Below are 21,538 nucleotides of genomic sequence, written 5' to 3' on the forward strand. Positions count from 1 at the left end.
TTTTAGAGTAAAACAAACATTGTAGGTGAGACTAGTTTGCATTAAAATCATACAACCCTGAAAACCTATTTTGTACATACTGGAGAAAAATATTCCCCTTACCACCACCGTCCACGAGCAATTAGTATTTACCAATGTGCAGCTCTGATTTTTCAGTTAATTTAATCCCAGACAGAGGCTAGTTTTTTTCCCATTTCTGTTTATCTTTGTGGGGACAGCAGTGAGTGGCACAGGAGATGCCACAGAGGGCAGTCACTGTTTAAAGGGAGAGCTGGTGCTCTCTGCTACAACCACACTCACCCCTGACACCAGTGGGTCCTTCTGCAAAGCCATAAAGAGTTTCATGCTCAACTGCTTGATGCTGAAAAGTGTCAGCCCACCCAAACTCCTTATTTACTGCAGGCCCAGGAGGGTGCTGTAACTCATGTTTTTGGTGCACTTTGAAACTGTAATCTACCATTCCTGTGAAGGTGATGCATGGTTTTTTAAAAAAAAATGCTATTTGGTTTGCCATTTACTCAGTCTTGAGGGGGAAAAAAAATATGGTATTTTTAGATATTCAAACACTTTTGGGCTAGACCCTGCTTTATTCAAAGCTTGTTGAAGAAATACAAGATGGGGCAATCAGCTAGCAGGGAGCAGGCAGGAGGAGGCAGGTAATTTCTGGGCTTTTGTATGTTTTTGTTAATAAACCAGTGATTTAACGTGACCTAGAATCACATAGCATAAAAACAGATCAAGCAATCTTTTATTGGCTTAGTTATGTCGCTTTTGTTGCTTTCTTTAGCTGTGCATTTGTACAAAGATTTTGAATTGAGAAATTGAGTTTGAGTGACACTTTTCAGTGGTGTCGTTCAAAAGGGAGAAAATGAGAAATTTTTGAAATGTCTTAAAGCACAACAGGGTTCACTGCTGTGAGGGTGGTGACACTACAACTGCTGGGGAGATTCCCATTGGTCTCAGTGGCCTTTGGATTTCTCATGTGATTTACATAGGTAATATTAGTGTAAGTGAAATTTATCTTTTACCCACGTATTTTCTGTTTCTTTATCTTTGTCTTTTTTCTCTCTCTCTCATATTTACCATCAAATAAAACCCATACTATTGTCACTGGCATATGGGCTTGTTTGCACCTTCATTTGGGCAGAGGCGTTTCTAAGAACTTCCCAATGACGGGATCGTGACACAAGCACCAATATGTTCCTATAATGTTGATGTCCCTGTAATTCTAAGGAAGATTCAAGGGTGAAAAGTGTTCATCCTTTCATGTACCCAAGACCCTAAAAACTCATGGAGCAGCAGTGTAGCCACCCAGGAGCATGGTGGCTGCACAGGAGGGTGTGGTGAGGTGCTGGAGGCTTGTGCTGTGCAGACTTTGGTGGATGTCTTGCCTCCAGGAAATTATGGGACTGCATTGTGGGCGACAGGGCGCTGCTTGTGCTTAATTGACATTGTCTTGTCTAAAAGCAAGTTTGGAGACCTTCTTGAAGAGCTGGGGGGAGAGAGGAGCACCTCTAGGTGGCCATGCTTGGCTGAACCATAGTGGCAGCACGTTTTTCCCGTCTTGGAAAAGGAGGGAAAGCTGAAGGAAGGACCGGTGGAGCAGGGGACTTGTAACCATGTGAGTGTTTATTGCCTGTTTCGGTTGGTTTCATGTTTCCGTGGCAACATACCCTGTGTGGCTTGAGATCCACGGTGAAATGACACCTGTTGTGTCTGTGAGGGACTGGGAGAAAAATAGGTTTTGTGAAGCAGGTAGAAAATCAGTTAGCTTGGGGCACCCTTGGTTCTGAAGTTAGATTGCGTGACAGACGTACGGCTTCGGCTTTACGGAGGCAGAAACCCGCGGAGTAGCAAGAGTCTGCCGTGGCTGGGTTTTAGTTCAAGGGAGACAAAAGGGGAAATGCAGAGTAAAATAATCTCATTGAACTGATTTCTGTATTGAATAAGTGAAAGTGTTATTTTTAATGGAGACTATGAAGTGAACTGCGATGATTGAGGTCTACAAATGAAGCACGTCTTGTGAAAGAGTGTAATATTTCAAGGTAGATAGTACAGAGAAAATGAACATAGCTCTTTGGGGCTGTGCTTTCCTTTTCCAACTGCTTGTCTACTTTTTTCTGCTACTGAGTCAGTCTATTAAAGGTACTGCTGTGTTTAGCTGAAAACCTCAGCACACTGTCCTGAGTGCAGACTGGGCAGTTATTCAGCATCCATTAATTCACTTAAACAAGAGGTGGATTTTGAAAATTGCATGGCTCTCAGCACTCTGTTAATAAGGATTTTTGAAAACAGAACTCTCTATTCTGGTGCCTGAACAGGCATTTATCTCATCTGAGAATGTTCCAAATGTTTTTTTTTTTTCCCAGCAGCATGATACAGGAGAAAGTAAAAGCCTGTGCTTGCAATGGGTTGGAGTGGGAGGAGTGGACAGTGAGGGAGGTCCTGTTGTAGGCTGAGCTCTACAGCCCCTGAACTGTGGGAATCTGCACAAAAGGATGAGCCATGAGCCCAGTATTGCAAACCCAGGCAGCTCCAAAGTTCCCTGTCTGTAAAAGAGCTTGTGGGGACGGTCAAAACCAGCAGTGTCCTGCAGCAGAACTTTAGGATCTGTCCCTGTGCTGAGTTTGGAATGTGCCTGTCTCTGTGCCACCTCAACAAAGCAAGCACAGGCACCTTCCAGTTCTGGAAAGAGCACTCTTGGTTCTCCTTCTGACAATGTGTTTTTGGAGTGTTGGAGAAGGCAGACCTGCGTCTCCCAGTGGCTGGGACCTCCCTGTGATGTGTTTCAGCTCCCTGGAAGTGCCTGGAGTGTCTCCCCAGTGAGCCTCTCTGCTCCTACCTCTGGCCCATTTGGCTTGTTTTCCATCCTGCAAGACTGTGGAGTGTGTGCAAGGTCCTTTGCCTGTCGTTGCTCTGCCTTCCCAAATCCTGAGCTGGCAGACTGGTCGTTCCCCCAAATATTAATCCCTAAATCCCTCCTTACACTGCTAAATCTAAAGCAATTACAATATTTTCCCCTTCTGTGCTAATTATATTAATTTGGAAGCAGACGTAGCAGTCTCCAAGGACCATCCTTTTAATTTCCCTTCCACGTGTAGCAATTAGCTGGGGGTTGTCACTGGCTGAAACAATGAGTGCACTGAACAGAAAGTTGTAGGGCTCTAATGGGTGAACGAACTGAGGAGTCATCAGCCTGGGCTTGACATAAACATCTTCTTGTCAGGTAATCAAAGCCTGGGGAAGTCCAACCCCTGGGGCAAACAATGCAAACAATGGTGGAATCCTGCTTTGTTCAGATTTTCAAGGAAAAATGGATTTTTTATTTTTTTTTTTCTTCCCCTTCACAGTATATCAGATACGAGTCCTGGATTGCCCTAGGGAGATAGGTGTGTGTTTTTTCAGGGCTGTACAGGGAATTTATATGGTGTAAGTAATTTTTGTATTGTCTGGACTGCTTGTATTTTTTCATTGTATAATGTACATCTCCAGCCTTTTTAATGCCTTTTTAAAAAAAGTCTTTATCACTTGGCAAGGATGTAAAATGTTAATAACAGATTTATAATTTTATTAGCATTTATGCTGCAAGTACTAGAGAGTTCCCCGACCCAAGTTTAATGCATCCTTAAAGTCCTTTTTATTAGCTTGTTAATTCCCAGCAGTACCATTTTATGGAAATGTGAATTAAGTTTTTTTTCTAGAGGAGAAACAGTGGTTTAGATCCAGATGATTCAAACAAGGAGGTGTGTTTTTTTTTGTTTGGTTGGGATATTTTCGGTTTTTTTGTTTTTTTTTACAGGGGGAGGGGATGATCCTTCGTTTTTATTTCTCCAAAAGTGGCTGTTTTATTGTAGCATTACAATTGCTTCTGACAGATATAGGTGACAACACCAGGTGACAAGGAGTGGGCACCTGGTGTCATCCTTTCCAGCAGGGAACCGTGACTGAGACCTGGGCAGGCATGAGCACTGTACTTGTGCTGGGAGGGAGTGACAAAAAGCCTGCTGGTGACCCAAACCTGCTCATTCCTTCTGCTTTCTGTCAGACTTGGCCACCTCCAAACACAGGTTGGGTGGGATTTTCTTTTTTTTTATTTCATAGGTCTGTCTGTCAGATATGAATCCCTTTCTGATATGTTTATTTTGCTAAATGCCCTTTATGTTAAGGGCAATATACTTAGACTGACTGTGACTTTTCCCCACTGAAGACAGGGAATTATTTTAAAAACAAAACTAATTTTCTCATTCCACTGGCACACTGAAAATTAAATTACTTTGGGGGAGGAGCCGTGCATATATTTGAGTCTATTCAAACTGTGGTATTATGCCTATGTTATTTTTATTTTTCATTCATATAATGGACAATATGGTGTAAATTAAAGATGTATGGTGGCTGTTGCACCCCATATCAGCTCTCTTCATTGCTTGTATAGTCATCCATCCGTGATTCCATGTGGGAGCGACTGAATTTGTGGTTATTGTTCTGCTTTGAACATAGCAGGAGCAGACTTGTGCAGTAAAATAGATTTCAATCGTTTCCTGTATCACTAATTGTAATTTCCAGGGCTCCCTCTGTGACAGAGGGAACAAAATAGAGCTTTGAGAAAAACTATCATTAGCCTCGTGGATCAATATGGTTTAGGAAATACAGAACAACTTCAGTTGTTTAAAAATAGGAAGTGCCAGAAGGGGTTCCCACCACCCTGCTGGAAGCAAATCACAGCATTGATCTGTCTGCAGTGTAACTGCAAAATTTGCAGAAAACAGGTGAACCAGCTGGGAATATAAATGGAACCTCTCTGCAAGCCATGCCTGCATCGGGTCTGGCCCTCCTGGGATCAGCTGAAAGTGAGACGGTCGCTGGCTTTCGGAGGAGGAGTAGGGAGGGAGGTAACGCCAGCCAGAGATGCCTCTCCCAGCACAGCCTTGTAGTCCTCTTTCGATTAATGGTTTCTTTTCATCTCTCTCCCTCTCTCAGATCAGAAAGGTTTCTCAGGGAAGTCACAAGCCAGTTGCAAGAAATCCACCCATGAGCACAGGACAAGTAATGAAAAGAGAGAAACCCCAGCTGAAATGACACCAGTAGCCTTAGCCCCAGGTCAAGAAAAACGCCTGGGAAAAAAATAGAACAGTGACCCTTTGACTGTTTAAAATACATGGAGTAGTTGTATGGGGCTCGGTAAAACATTTCTGAGATAATTTGCTTTGAGGTTTCTGAAACAATCTCTGGCAGTTTAATTTCTTATTTACTTGTCAAGGTTGGACATTTTACATCCTGCTAAGAAAGACATTTCCCCTTCTCTCCTTGCAAACTTCACCTCCAAAATGACGGGAGGCACCGGTGCCTCGGCGGGCGCGTCCTCCCCTCTTTGGTATGAGGAGGGGTTTAGAAATTTGGAGCAGTTTTGGAGTGTGACCATTCATCTTTGGCAGAGGAGCTGCCCTGTGAACCTGTGCTGGTACCCAGCTGTGCTCGGGGCTGCTTGCGCTTGTTTTGCGCGCTCTTTACGCGCGGTGCGGCGAGAGACCTCCCAAGATCACAGCCATGGCACTCGCCAGGCTTTTCAGGGATTAAGCTCTGTAGCCTTGCCTTCTGGTATTTATTAATGAATGATTTATGAAGGCAAGCCCTCCACTGTTAACTCCAGATCGTGTTACATTCCTTCCCAGCCTGCAGGGTTAGTTTTCAGGAAAAATGCAGGGAGGGTAGGGCAGCAGCAGCACTGATTTTGCTGCGTGAATTTCGCTTGTGAGGATGAATGTGGGCAGCTGTAGGTGTCTAAAGAAATTTGAATCACTGAGGGGGTACTGGCATCTTGTCTTTTCTTGACCATAACCCACCAAAACTGAAGTTTCTTTCTTACTTCCAGGCAAGGAGGAATTTTTGAGTGTTTGTCTTGTTCTAGTTTTATCTCAGCCTGCCAGTACTGAATCTGCTACTTAGTTTAACTGGTGTTTTAGCTTGCCAGTAGAATCCCAAATTAAAACATCAGGCTGATGAAAGCCGTCTTTGTCTTGACCAAGAAAGAAACTGTGGCATCCCAGGACTAAAAAAGTAAATTTCTGTGGGCTGAGCACATGTCTGAGAGAGTTTATTTACTGAAGCAGTTGCTGTCCACTCCTCTGAATGCAGGATTCCTCCCAGTCTGGTCATGAATGTCAAACCAGGGTGTTAAATCAGCTCCTGGGGAAGCTGTTCCCCATTTGCTGCGAGTCCAACTTGGAAAACCCTGTTTGCAGGATACTAATTAATGGTTTTCAGTGAGGGTGAAATCAATTACAAATCGCTGTAAACCCCTAATAAGCTCTTTAAAGCAAAATAACAAATCTAAGTAAGCCCATATACAAGAATTAGAGAGGTTGACTTCAGTTAGGTTTAAAAGACGCTGAAATATAATTTTGCTTGAGTACTAAGATTGCATGCCAGGATCCCTCTTTCATAAATGGGTGCCTCTAAGCATGATTTAATTCCAACAAGAGCAGTCATTTGCAGTGGAACTGCCCCCTTTTAGTAGTAGCAGGCTCTGTCCCAGACTGCTGGCAACACTGACTGGTAGCAAGAAGTTGCATGTTTGGATGGCTAAAAATCCACAGGAGGAATCCCATTCCTCCTGTTTTTAAGATCTCCCTGTATTATTACATTTTAAGAATCACTAGGCTAAAGATACACAAGTAAGCATGACTGCTTAATCCCTAATTAAATCCTTTACTGAATTATAGATTATAATAATATATTAGAGGGTTTTTGTGGTTCCTCAAGCCATGCTTAAATATCGGATTCTCCTGCTATGTGTTCAGAGAGCTCATTGGCATTTGTGTGATAGAGAATAGCTGAGGGAAATTGTCTTTTGTCAATTTAGAATCATTCACTCAGAGCTGTCAGGGGTTGCATCTGAAAAAGACATCTTATACAACTGTTTCTTTAAATATATGTATTTATTTTTTTGTCATGTGTGCTTTGTCCATGCTGTCAGCACATTTTTGAATAGTACAGCATGGTATTTCAAGACAAAAAGTCAGACTTTCCTACCTACCTCAGAAAGCTCGACAGTTAAGTTTTGCATGCCATTCAGGAAAATCCTGTACATGAGGTAGGACTTCTATAAATACCAGTGATGTCTCAAAGATCTGGGCTTTTGAAAGCTGATGTAAAGACATCTCATCTTGAAGACCCAGCTTTCACAGAGTCATGTTAAAATATGAAATGGTTACTTTATCCTGACTTTTCCTTCATTACTGAAGGGCAACCCAATAAATGATTTCTTAAATTTTTTTCTTTTCTAAAATCTGCATTTTCTCAGTTTGACCAGGGTTTTGCAGAGGAAAAGACAAAAACACAAGCACGTGGTAGAACACCTAGCTGTCCTGAAGGGATCAACAGCTGAGTCTGAGAGCTGCCCACCCTTAAATACATTGGGGTAGCTAAATTCCTCATTTCTCTTGACCACTCTCTGTTTCTTGTGCCCATGATGCAAAACTGCAGCCTTGCAGGGAGGAAATAATAGCCAAGATTAAATGTTTAGAGGATCCTCTGCAGCTGGGAGGGTGGCAGATATTCCTATTGGCAGGCTGATTATTGTAGCAGAGCACTGGAAGAGACAGGCGGTCCTGGTATTGTCAGTGATGGCAGAGCATCATCTGAAATATTCAAAGAACAGCTGTGGTGTTTTGGCTGCTGCAATCTTGATTGTGTCAGCATAGATAGATTTCTTTCTGTTTTTCCTGGAGAACATAATAGTCAAATGAAACCTGGCTAACTACAGCCTTGGGGCTGAGTCGCTGTGCTCTACCTGAGATGTGATTGCAATTTTTGACAGGAAGACTAATGCATGTTTATTGTTGCGTATTTAAATTTGATTTGGGGGTAGAGGGAGAGAACGTTTTATTAAAAAGAGATGGAGAATAACTTCTTAAAATATTTCCTGTTGCTCCTCAGGCGGGCTGTGGAAGAGAAGACAGGGAGATCAAGGCAGTGCTTTTCTTTTTCAGGGGGTTTGAGAGCCACAGAAGTGCTTCTGTAATAATTCCAACCCAAGATAGACGTAGATTAAACAAGGCAATGTAAGTAAGGGCTTAAATCAATCCTGGTTCAGCAATTCAATGAAGCTGTAAGTAAGCACTGGCTAAGTTACACCTGTATTTTGTAGGAACGTGGTTTAAAATCGTGGTGTTCTCCCATCCAAGTGGCTTGGATCAGGTGAAAGGGTGTGGTGATACAAATCTCTTGCTCATGAGGTTTGTGGCACTGATTTGTTGTGTTCAGTGACAGCCATGGTGAAAACCCCTTTGAGCTCCTAATTTCTGAACACACCTGCCCTCCTGGATGGGCAAAGGGAGCCTGAAATATTTGTGAGTGCAACAGGGAGTGTGGCACATGTCCCTTGTCACCCTCCCTGACCCTTGGCATGGTATAGTTTTGTGGCTCAGTTCTGCCACATATACAGTAAGGATGTGATTTACCCACATAAAGTCTTAGGTGAGTTATTTTTCACAGACTGAGCAGGGGGAGGTTGTTTCTCCCATGGAGCCTCAGAGGTCAAAGATATCTGATGTCACCACCCGGTGTAGCTGTACCCAAAGCAGAGCTGCTGAATGAGCTGGGAATAAAATAATATAAAAAATAAAATAAAAGTGGGGTTTGGGGCCTTACAGACAAATAAGCACTTTGCATCCAAGTTACCTATGTAAGATATGCAGTCTATCAGGGACTGGTAAACGGCTCAGGATCCCTCTAGCACAGGATTTTTAAATTGTGATCTGTCATCTTAGGCTCCTATGTGCATTTTGTGAGGAGGTCCATAAAACACAAGGAAAAGAAGAGGTTTGCTGTTAACAGACATACATTTTCTGTACACAGTTGCAAGCTTTCACTGTGAAGTTTCTGGAGCCCAAAAACTGAAACTGTTTAAATCTTCTCTTTTATCAAATCCTTGTGAGAGCCCTGGGCATGGAGAAAAAAAAATTATATAATAAAAGGGAATAATGGGCAAAGTGATACCAGCTTCACAGTTTGGTTTGTATACATTTGGAAACAGACTGTCTGCCTTGGAAATACATATTTTCAGAAGCTGAACATATGTTGGCATCAGCCAAAATTATGTGAGGATTTTTATTTCTAGGTATGTGACACTTCTGTAGGTCCAGTAAAAATAAAATAAAAATCCTGTGTGGCTTGACAAGATGGGAGCCAGTGTAAGCCATCAGTGAACCAGATGTGAGCAGTGGAAGAAGATGCAGGTTCAGCAATTTTACAGCTTGGTTCAGACACCAATTGGGTCACCCTCAGGTCTGCAAGAAGCTCTGTTATTCTTGGTTTGGTGATCGCTATAGCAGTGCAGGTGACTCAACTATTCTCTGGTCTTGGTGTCTTAATGAGAAAAGGTGAATGTGGGTGGGCAGGATGGGAGGACCTTGTGCTGTAATTGCCATTTCTACTTCACTTTCCAGAATTCTCTCAGGGCAGGGTGACCTTTAGCAGCCTCAAAATTAAGGGGTGTTGAATGATTTTTTTTTTATTTTTTTTTTTTATTTTTTTCATTTTATATTTAATACAGGTGGCTAATAAATATAATATTCTGATGGGTAGAGAACTCTCCCAGACATAAGGCAAGTGAAGAGCATGTTGGCAGTTGAGAACTGCTCTGTGGGGTTTGCCATGGTTGTCAGCTCCTCCTTGTGTCAGTGTGCCCCTGTACTGTGGGGGAGCCAGTGCTTGAGGGAGATAAAATAGTTTTACTGCTGAAAATCCTAAGGAGAGGAGAAATGGAGTGTAAACAACCCTGCAGGTTGTTCCTGTCTGTGCCATGTGGTCCTACCTGTCCTTGCCCTCCTGGTTCAGGTGCTACACTCAGAGTGACAGGGGGAGAAGGTGTGACAGTCACAGATAACAGCAGCATAAGCTCGATAGTAAACTGCAAACAGAGAGATATTTGTGAGTGTATGCAGAATGAAAGGTGAGATTTGATCCAGCTCTCTGCAGATTTGCATGTTCATTACTTCAGCCATTGTAAAATTCTGCAGTTCCTCTGTAGATCCTCCTAGACTTAAATTTATGTTACCTGGGCAAAAACTAGAGGATTTTTCACCTAAAAAAAACTTCCCAGCAGCAAGAGTTTCATGGGTTACTGAGAGGGATTCAGCTATGAAATCTCAGGGGAGTCCCGTGGGTGTACAGCCTTAGGTGAGCGTTCTGGAGCCTGACTGGAAACTGTCACTCTCCCTAGAGCTGGAGATGTCAGAGAGATGCCACCTGACAGCTCCAGAAATGAGATGTTACAATCTAATTAGTAGAACTACTTAGTGACCAGGTTTTTTGGGGGAAAAGAAGTAGATAAATGCTAGGGTTATCACTGCAGATGGGAAAAGGGGTATCCCAGATGAAGAGTGCTTGCAGGTATAATGGGTTGAAAAGGGGAAGTGACCCCTTTCTGCATTAAATCTGGGTGCTGAGCTGGGTCTGACTTCTCCACATTCACTGTCTTCAAGCTGCCCTTCTCTTCACTGCCTGGGGTTGTCAGCTTCTGGAAAAGCTTCTTGAATTTCTGTGAATTTTCTTTCTCCCCACAAAAAAAAATTTAAGTGCATTATAAACTACACTGGTGTCTGATGCAATGTGTGTGAAAACTGGATGGAGTAAACATTCTCCCTAAACACCTGTTTGTTTTGTCTGTTGTTTGAAAGCCTGATGGTGGCATTTTCCTCCAGTCCTTTATTTTAGAAATTAATATGGGTTTTCTTTTGATTTAGGCTGTTGTTGGGGCAGTGTACACTTGGTAGAAATCTGACACCGTGAAAACTCCTCTACAGGGTGTCCCCTGCATTCAGCATTTTTCTTCCATAATAGTGATTAATGAATAGCACAACATTAAATTAGTTTTAGGCTTATTAGCAGAGCTGGTCGAGTGCAAAAATATTTAAAGGTGTATCATCATTCAAGAATCAAATTTAGGGTGGTGAATTGAACTTGTGTTGTCTTTGGAGTTGTGTGCACCTGGAGGGGCTGGTTCAGTACAAACAGCAGAGGACAGAAGGACAATACAAAGGGAAAACACCAGAAAAATATCTGTTTGGGTTTTTCCCGTTCCTTTCTTCCCTATCTCATACCTTGGGAGCCTGCAGGCTCTCAAATGATTGTGGGCTCTAATTGGAAATTGACTCCCTTGCTTTTAAAATCTTTTCATAAGACTCTCTCCTACTTCATTAAATCATTAAATGAGTTTAGCAGGTATTAGTTTTGAGCTTTATTAATTGTGACTTGTTTTTCATTATGAGATAATTGTCAGTCACAAAACATAACTGCTGTAACATATCTAAGCAGACAAAAGTTACCAGGAGGCAGGAAGATAAGAAATGCAGAAAGGTCGCTTGTACAAAAACTTCTTGAAATAAATCTTTCCTAGAGGTATGAAAGCTTTCCTGGAGATACCTTGTTTGGTGTGTTAAACCAGCAGCCTAGAAGCTCCAGGACCTCTGGCAGTAGTTTGGTGAAGAAAGTGATGAATTCATGGTTTGAGTTGACTGTGGATATAACCAGTCCTGCCCTCAGTGGGAAATATTTCCAATTTCCAAGCAGGGCAGGGATTTGCAGCTTCTTGGAGGCTCAGTGCATACTGCAGGGTGCCGAGGGAGACTGCGGCCTTCTTTCAGGCCTGGAGCTGCTCACAGCCAAAACCACTCTTGGGTTTTCAGAAACTTCATAAATTCTGTGTGTTCTGTGTGTCCCCCTGAGCGTCCCCGAGTTGCCCCACGCTGAGGGGTGCAGGAGGGCCATGGGGTGGGTGTCCTGTGGGGTCAGGGGCTGTCGGTGCCATGGCAGGAGTGAGACTGGCACCGCGGAGCGCGGGCCCTGCCTGTGCCGCGCTGACAACGGCAGCGCAATTTATCTTCAGCTATTTTCCCAGAACTTCAGGGAAACAAACTATGCATCATTTTAAAGATGCTTTCATGAAACAATTAGGCTGCATTAAATTATTTCTACTTTAGTGTGTAGCGCTTTCTCAGCATACAGACCTTGATGCACAACTCCAGGGACTGGAGAGAACATCCAAGCTGCATACCCAGTTTGGAACTAATGCCTGGTAAATACATTTCAAAGTTTTTTGGGCTAGCAGTTATTAATCTAAATGTAATTCATCCTTCCACTCAGAAGAAATTACGGTTGTAATGCCAACGTTTGCAAGCGGTACTGAGTGATACTAGTAGCCTCTGAACACCCATTCTTTATTGAAAATAGATTTGCCATTGCCAAGCAATAAGATAAAATCTTTTCTGCAGACGATGGCTTCTGGAATATAAAAAAAAAATATACAGTTTCTGAGAATTCTGAGAATAAAAGATATGTGGTCTTCTAAGGGCTGCGTCTTGGAAATGACAGCACTGCTGTGATTCCAGGAGCCTGATATTTCATCTGTTGTTTAATGGGCTAACAGAGTAAAATATCACCCTATAATGATTTTGAATGTGTGTGGGTTTCTTTATAGCCTTTCATGGAGACGCAGGCTTCAATTTGGTCCTGGAGAAGCTCCTGATAAAAATTGGTAACAGATCAGTAAATCAGGCAGAGCTGCTGGTGGGGGCTGGAGGGCTGGTGCAGAGGAGAGGCTGTGCTGGTGGCTGCTCTTTGCCTTCTCTTTCTTCTCCAGCTCTGGGACCCACTGGGCAACAGGGAACTTGTTGACTTTCCAGTGAGGCTGGAGTAAACATATGCACCATCTCTAAACCAGGCAGCTCAAATTTGTTTTTGGAGCACTCACAGGGGGATTCACCTGTTAAACTCTTTATCTCCTGTTCTTTACTGCATTAATGGAAGTGGTTCATTCATGTACTGCTGCTGCAAGTGTAACCTGAAGTAAAAGCTATTACACAGAGCAAATTTCAGAGTTGGAGTCTAATCCTGTGTGTGGCAGGACCTTGCTGTAAAACATTTAGCTCGTTGTGTTGGAATGGATACAGAAGCAAAGAATTTCCCTGTAACAGCCATCATTAATGTGGGGATTATGAGGATTCTAAACTGAAAGCCAGGCATGAGTTTATGTGAAGGTACTAGCATCATATGTGGTGTTAGAAAATGACTATTTTCATGAGGGGAAGGGAAGCTGCCCCTTAGCATTGCCCTCAGTTTTGGATAGGAAGAAAAAAGAGAAGAAAGATGAAAAAATTGGTGTAGAAGAGACCTGGGGCAGAGGAAGATCACTGGTGCCTGTGTATAAAAAGTGCTGCAGAGAAGGACATTGAATGAGTCATGGTCTTAAATGCCAGCAGGAAGGACAGAAGGTAGGAATTAGGGGGTATATTTGTAACTCTGGGGATGACAAAGAGTAGCAATAAATAAAATGGAGAGCTCATGGGTTCTTCATCACAGGAAGCTGCTGGGAACAGAAATAATTCCACAGGGCTGTGTGTCTCAAAGATGCAGCATACCTGTGCCAGACACCTGTAGAGGTAGAGGGGTAGTTTCTAATGCACATAGCCCAAGCAATATGTGCATTAGAAAAGACTGCTTCTCACTTCAGGAACAGTCCTTGGTAATCATTTTAAAGCTGCTGAAGAGACACCACAAGTCACTAAAACCATTTTGAGATTGTTCTAATGTAGCCAATGAACACTGTTAGGAGACAGGATTTACTTCTCCTTCAGCTAGTTTGTGACAGAAGCTGAGCTACTAGGTTAGGATTTAAAAAAAAAAACAAACCCTTGCTTGTAATCTGTTCACATTCATAAACAGATGCAGTTTCTTCTTCTTCAAGCTGATATATATCTTTTGCTTACAGCCCAGGAAGAGAAATGGATATTCTCCTGTGTGTGCTTGGAAAGCTTCTACCACAGATTTCAATTCACTGCACTCAGTGGAGTTCGAGATCGTGCAAAGCCAAAGAGCTCTTTTATGGAGTCAATGGAAATGTTGTTTTTCAGGGCTTTTTTATCTAGCATCTTCCTAGGCAAAGTTGTCATTTTCCTTTCTGCTTACAAACTGCACCAAAAGCTAAACGTTACGTGCTGGAGTTAATCAAAAGGCTGAACCTGATGGAGTTCCTGTCATCGTCTTCAGCTCTCCCTAAACGATGAAGGCAGCTGGATTTAACTTAGCAGAGCGAGGAGAAGGAGCAAATACTGTGTTAGGGTTATTTTCCAAAAGATCTGTGCACCTTGGCAGGCTGATTTGTTTATAATCACCTTGCAAGAGTGCAAAGTGAGCTATCTGGCTGCAACACTAAAACCATTAGGAAGGAGGATTATTGTAATGAATTCAGGTTGACATGGAGAGCTCAGTCTCTCCACACAGCAACTGTGAGGGAACCCCCCAAAATATGTCTGCTTTTGGCTGGCTGTCAAATCCAAAATGAAACACCTGTGTGCAAGATAAATTCATGAGGATGAGTGCTAACTGGTCGTCTGTGGTCCTGACCACCTGCCAGACTTTAGGAACTTGCGGTTATTTGCGTGTGTGGATATTTGTTACCTGTTTGTGTTTTGTTTGTTGTTTCTTTTTCATCTGTAGTAAGGGTCAGGCACTCTGTGGTTGTGTTATTTGTGCAGAAGCTGGTGTGGCAGGGAATGGGAGTTGTATTCACTCTTGGCTTGTTTACCTTTAATCTAGATCCCTCTGCTAATGTTTCAAGCAAGTGCCTGTGGTAGTTTTGGACTTTGCAGCTTCATTTTTTGTTTCAGTGAGCTTGAACTCCCCCTAAAATCACCATTCCCTCCAGAGGTACTTGGCTAACCTGGCTGGCCCTCCTCAACACAGAGGGAAGGATTCAAGGTCAAACTTGATGGTACAGCCTCATTTTCTTGCTAGTTCCATTAGCATTCACAGCTGAGACTCTCTTGCATTTCAGTCTCCCTGCAGAAATATATGGGCTCTCCATGAAGAGAGGATTCCATATGCACTGCATTTGGTGAAATCTGTTTATCCTTGCAGTTGGCCAAGAATAAATAAAACAGCCTTATGGTTCCCGTGAGTATACACTATATGCTTCAATTATTGGTGCATTATATTAGGAGCAGATGCTACATTTCCCCACATAAAAGGGAAGAAGATTTCTGAACAGTAAAACCAATTTTTTTGCTTATGCACTGTAATTATCACCATTTCTTCATTTCAAAGGCATCTGTCTGACACACCCTCATTGAGATGCGTTGTGTTACCATTTGTATTACATTTTATTCCTGAAGATAACAGTGACTGTGGTAGTTAAGGTTGGAGGGAGGATTCTTCTCCTTTCAAATACTTTGAACCTTGCCATAGCATGTGGTTTTTTTTTAGCTTGAATTGCTTCAGGCATTTCTTCTGGGCAAGTCAAATTGCCAATTTGCCCTCAAGGGAGCTGGCATGGATACAGACCTGCTTGCTTTAGGCTCTGTGGTTTGTGCTGCTTGGGAGCTGCCCAGGGCAAGGGGCTGGACAGGCAGAAAGCTGTGGCATCTCCAGACATCATTTGATTTGCTTCTCTTAAACACATTACTACCATGTATTCTGTCTTTGTAAAGTGCTTTGGTCAGGTGAACCTGTAGACTCATTTGTTCTCAAATCTTTCAACAGGAAGATTATGGGGTACAAAAAACCCCACAAGAATGAGATTGGGACAGGCACTTTTGCTGATACTGGATACCCCTGTAGACTATGGTATGAAACAAAATAGTTTTCAATAATTTTACCAGGCTTCCTTCCCAAAGGACATAAAGCTTGCTTTACATCAGTGTTTTGAGTCCACAGCTGCAGCATGCAGGAGTGTTATCTCTCCTTTCATCCAAATCTGAACTGAGAGCTGTTCTGAAGCCTTGCCCCCCTTTCATTGAGGGGCATCATTAAGATGGTAACACCAAAAAAGGGTATTTCAGCTGTCTCAGATTCTTGTGATATAGGGTTTAAACAGGGTTACTGTTTAATCAAAAACAAATAGTCCTCTTCTATACCTTAAAGAGATCTCCCTCTAGTTTAAGACTAAAAAACTAATAAAAACTAGATCTGTAATTTAGACAATGGCCAGAAGCCTAAGAGAATGGTGAGACGTAAGGAGAGTCTGTGCAGAGACCAAGTTCATTCAAAAAATTTGCTTATAGTTCTTTTCTTCTGGGGAGCATCTGACTTTGGAGAGAAAAGTGGGGTTTGGGGCCTTACATATAAAAAAAGCACCTGAGGAAGGCCCACAAAAAGCAGTGCCAAAAGAACTCAAGAAAACAATAAAAACTAATTAACACACTAGGAGAAGGTAGGCAAAGATAGAATATGAATATGTATAGGCAATAATAAATATGTATAGGCTTAAGTGTATATAAAGCAGAGTGTCTGCTCTGCTGGACACACACAGCTTTGATGAGGTAATTCCCCGTGTATCCAGCACTAATTAAACAAACTTATACCTATTTCACTTAGCTGCCAGTTGTAAAGTCTCTATTTCTGCTTGTCACTTGTCCCCCATCAAACTTTTCTAATGTATTTCTAGCCTCAGCACACTTCTCTGTGATGTATTCTGGCCCCTAGATGATCAGCTCCTGGTAATTTTTCACCTGTGTCCACTGTGAAATCAAATGTATTCCTTACCATTTGATTTTACCCATGTTGCCTTTTGCAGATGGAACCTTACTGGAATAGGATGGTGTTTTCCCTCCTGTTTAATGCACAATTGCATCCTGTTCTGCATCTGTGAGAGCTGCTGTGACAGAAGCAGCTTGCAGGGGGAGAGAACGGGGGCTCGAGTGGCCACAGCCCCTTCCAAAGTCTCCATGTAAATTTGGCTTTCCTGAAAAAGCTCTCATGAGTCATTTTTAGGATGTGTTTCACTCCAGTTCTTGCCTTCCTGCAGTGCTCAGTTCTGCACAGGAGGCTGGCCCAGAGAGCCCCCCTTGGAGACAGGCAGGAGTGGGAACAGTAGCCTGCCCCGAGGTGTGTTTATACAGTCGGTCTCGCTTCCTCCCTGCCCATGATATATTAACTGCTTCAGAAGTTTCCCAGCTGTTTCAGGGCATAAATGATGGCAGTGGGAGCCCGTATTTAACCTTCACTGTGCAGGCTGCATGCTTTGTAGCTGTCGTCTTTTATCTGCCTGGCTATCTGGGAAAGGCTTCAGGCATCTCCCCGCTGCTGCCCCTGCCTGCCTGCTGTTGTGCACATGGAAGGCAAAACCACTCGTGCCTGTGTCCTTCAGAGCTCAGCCTCCATCCTCTGCTTTTATGGATGCTCCACAGGCTGGAGGCTGGCTCCCCCAGGGAATTCCCACAGGCTTCCCCAGCAACGCCTGGGGAACGCATCCTTTGGCTCAGAGTTATTTGCTTAGAGGTGGCCTGTTGCTCGCTTTTGTTCTCTGTCTTCTTCCAGCTCAAGCAGAGGTGATTCGAGTGAATAATGGATAGAGGTGGTTTGGGTAAATAGCAGTGAATGTCACTGGTGAGATTCCTGACCCTTCTTACTCCCCAAAAAGCTTCCAGCCTGGAAAAGTCCTGGCCGAGTGTGAATGTGCCTAGAATGAATTTCAAGCTGCACTGGGAGGCACATGCAGCTATGCTGAGAGATCTTGGTGATCCCTCCTTTAACCCAAATGTTATTTACCTGGGATTAATTTTTCTGGTTTCCCATGGATAGAAGGGAAAGAAACAGATGAGTTGTTTGGGCTGAACTCACCTTGCCTAAACCCCAGTGGTGACTCTGGGTAGGGCTGTCACTGAATGGCCTATAAGCATTTAATTTGTGTGAACATGAAGCTATTAAATACTAAACTATTTCAAAATAGAAAGGAAAAAAAAGGGGGGTTGTTCTGCATTATTTTGGACCAGAGAACTGTCACTGCATATCTTGATGGACCCTAGAGCCATCAGAGGGCATTTGGGCATGTAGGGCTGGGTGTACAACCTGCTGCTGGTCTGCTGCTGTTATCCACCTCAAGCACAGAGCTGGTCTTGACCCTGCAGAAGAGATTGTCATGCTGAGTGTTAAGCTGGGGTGGCTGCAGAGAGGTGAGGGATGCTGTCATGCACCATCAGTGAAAAGCATGTGACACCTTTTGTCCTTAGCTGTTGTGTATGACCTGCAGAAATGAGTCACCTGTACAAAATCCAGGGATGGGAGATGGAGGAGAAAGTTATTTTCCCACTGGTAAGAAGTTGGCTGTGTAAAAGCCACGGGGGTGTGGGGAGGGAAAGAACAAGCAGGGTGTTTTCCTTCACATTTACAGAAGGAAGAGAATCAGTTTAGTTAATGTTCCTCTGACTAAGGCCGTGGTACATTAAAAGCTAATGGAAGGTGTCACACGTGCTATGCAAATAATGTAGATAAAGTACAAGCCTTGCAGATAGGATTTGGACAGCAAAAAGGAAATAGGGACAAAGGAGACAGAAAAACAAAGTGGCAGGATTCCAGCAGAGACAGACATGGGCATAAATGTTTATTTTGACCAGGGACTTGGTGGCCTCAGGAAATTTTGTGGCCATATAACACACCTGTATCCAACAGTTGTCTTGGTCTTCAGCAGTATGTGGGAGTACACAGAGAATTTGAAATTATATTAGGTAAGATTATGTGGCTGGGCAGAGAGAAGGGCTCTGTGGCCACCCAAGGCTTCCTCTAGACCTGCTGTTTTGATTCTGTGATGAAAAGTTTTCTAAGAGTATTTTGCTGCAAAATTCCCTGGTTTGTTTGTCTCACTGCTTTACTTGCACTTGTGTGTCCACCAAAACAGCCCCTTTAGCTTTAGTGCAGAGTGCCTCTGTCTTCTCTGTTTCACCAAGGTACCAGCTCAAGGAGCCACAGGCTGAGATATTCCTACTCTTGGGAAGAATGTGGGAACTTCCAGATCATTCAGAAGATACAGCTATCCTGCACTTCATTTTTTTGTCTGAATCTAGATTTCAAAATGGAAAGGGTTTGTTCATGATGGTTCAAGGATGCTCACCTTTGTTACATTCCCAAAATGAAAATACATGCTGTTCCAAAACAAACTGACTTCTGTCCTTGATGCAGAGATGAGAGAGGTACTATTTTCTCGTGTCTCTGACTTGGAGGCTGTGAAATTACTGTTGCTGACTGTAAACTGTATCCTTGACTATAAATAATGCCGGGAGCATTTTGTTTTAAAGTACAAGAGAGATGGGAGATGTGCAGTTTATTCAAGACTAGCATTGGAACCCTGGGTCTGGCACTTGACAGTGGACATCTGCCAGCTAGATCCAGCCTTTTGCTTAATGAAGTTTCAGGACAGGCAGTGGGAGCTGTGATTTATGAGGGAACAATATGAAGCAAACTGAGAGTAGAAAGTTTTTATGCACTTTGTATTCTACTTGTTCTCAGCCCATCTCCCCTTAGACTCTCAGCAGTATCTGGTAAGGGAAGCTCGTCTCCTGAACTTGGGGTCAAGGTGTATGACCCAATTGACCAGGCAATTCAGCATGATTGGCTTCAGGCATTTCCCATTCCTAACTACATGAAAAAAGATCTTTTCTGCCTCAGTTGGAAATGTAGAAAATAACGTGCACTTTCAGTTTGGGAGCAAGTTTTGAAAAGCTTATTACTTTATTTGAGTGTATCTGGTCCCCAATCTTCCTTTAAAGCCAAAACCAGCATCTTTGCGTTGTCAGTGTACCCAGACAATTTTGATAATAGGTTTAAAACAGGGTTGTTGTTTTAACAATATTTATTTATCAATATTTATTTAGCAATATTTATTTAGCAATATTTATTTAGCAATAAATTAGCCACGGTTGTCTGTTCTTTTCCTTTTAACATCCTCTCCTAAACAGGTGAGAGTTAGCAAGTGCTGTTAGATCTCTCCTTGAGTTGTTGGTTTTATTTTCCTCCAGAGACACTGCATTGGAGGGTGCTTTCTCTGCTAATGAGTGCTGCTCAGGAGCCATTTAAGCCCCTTGGAAACTCGATAGCTGAACAGGTAGCCCCCGCTGACGTCTGCAAAGCTGCTGCTGCTGCATCCTCCCTGCTGCGCCTGGTGATAAGGCACAGCTGGAATCTTCAAATGCCACTGGATGATCAATCTCAATCCAGCCCTTACTCTCTCCCCCAGACGACTTCTGCTGAGGAAGAGAGGAAATCATAAAAGCTGTGGCTTTAGGGCGTGAGAATTTGGAAGTCGGTGGAGTTAAAAATCAATCATGACCCACAACAAAGGACTCGCAACTTCATCTCAGGCAGTGTTACTGCTGTGCCATCCCAAAAGCAAGCAAAAAACCATAAATGCAGACACAAGCAAAGCTGAAAACTTTTGTGTTCTTATTATTATCCTCAGTGGAGGGGAAAACTGCTTATTCTGTCCACTTACCAGGCAAACTGAAGTTAAAACAAAATAGGGGGGATCCTACTTATCTGATGTTTGCAGCAATGCTGTGCACACGATGTACAGCTGGGAACTGACACAACACAACAGAAAATCTAACATTAGTCCCCAAGAAACATTTTACAGACCTGAACACAAGATGCTATGGCTTTTACTCAAGGAGAATTTTTTTTTCCAGAGGTCTTTTTGGGTTTTTCACTAGTTTCAGCAAATGGAATATTTCCAGGAATTTACTTAATTCTGTTGCTTTGCTAAAAGGGAGTAAGACTTAATGTTATAAGGCTGGGGTTTTCGTTGTTTTTTTTTTATTTCAGGAATGTGTTGACACCCAGATTCTCTTCCAGGTCTTCTTTCTTTTGCTGAGATTTTCCATCAAATGTGGAAAATGCTTGCACCTGTATAACGCTCTAAGATCTGACCCTGTGAAGCAGATACTTTAAATATAGCATTAAAAATCCATATTTTGGCATGCTTCATGTCAAAATGTATTTTCAATGCTTCATTCTATGGAATTCAGTGTTCTGAATTCCTATTCTGATTTCACTACCTGAAATCCAGGCAGTGATTAAGTGCTTGCCTGGTCCTTAAGTACATGGAGAAAGGCTTGGAAGTTTTAAAATTAGGTGTGAATTCTTACAGGGAGGTTAATTTAGTTGATGTTGTTTAAAGTAAGGAGAGAAACCCTGTTGCTCTTACTGATTGCCAGGTCTCTGAATTAAAGACTTCAAAAACAGTGATGAAAACGCTCTTATTTCAGACTTGGTGGTGCCTTATACCTTCCTGACTTTACAACCACATTGCCATTTTTCTTCCTTATCATGTATTCCTCCTCTGGCTTTTATTTTCCTCCTCATTTTGGCACATCCTGCATCTTTGGTTATCTGGTATTGAGAATCCCACTTAGCTACAAACTCTTTCCCAGGTGATGGTTTTGGATCTGTGAGTCTCCCCTTTGCAGGAGCTTGCTTTCTTTAGTATTCTTGAGACTGAAGGCAAAATTGACAGGTATTGTTACACCCTGAATACACCTAAGATGAAAGGAAATGTTGCCAGGGGTGCTTTCCCCTAAGTTTTAGACTCCTCCAGAGTCAAGTGATCTAGCAATAGCTAAGGAAAGAAAGAAATAGCTCTGGGAAAGAAAGAGAAGATGTCGGACTTTTAAGTTAAGCTTCTTTTGAATGAAATGCAAAACATGGAAATCTCTTTTCCTGTTTGCTTTTACACCAGAGCAGAGGCTTGAGGTCTGTTGTGTGCTCCAGGTCT

The 21,538-nt window shown here is 42.7% G+C and overlaps 1 protein-coding gene across 4 annotated transcripts in view; it reads left to right on the top strand.

Annotated features, from left to right (window-relative positions):
- Positions 1 to 21,538, top strand: part of ERBB4 (erb-b2 receptor tyrosine kinase 4) — a 553,845-nt gene that overhangs the window by 177,955 nt on the left and 354,352 nt on the right. The window contains exon 1 of one of the 4 annotated variants that reach the window (XM_086896320.1): positions 9,511 to 12,076. The exons of the other annotated variants lie outside the window; for them this stretch is intronic. Within the exon in view, the coding sequence (XP_086752446.1) occupies positions 12,013 to 12,076 (64 nt within the window). The 5' untranslated portion in view covers positions 9,511 to 12,012. Of the gene's footprint in view, positions 1 to 9,510; positions 12,077 to 21,538 lie in introns of those variants that run through there. 4 annotated transcript variants of the gene reach the window in all.

Source organism: Cyanistes caeruleus, chromosome 7 (genome assembly GCF_971803275.1).
Source record: "Cyanistes caeruleus chromosome 7, bCyaCae1.hap1.1, whole genome shotgun sequence".
Lineage (NCBI taxonomy): Eukaryota > Metazoa > Chordata > Aves > Passeriformes > Paridae > Cyanistes > Cyanistes caeruleus.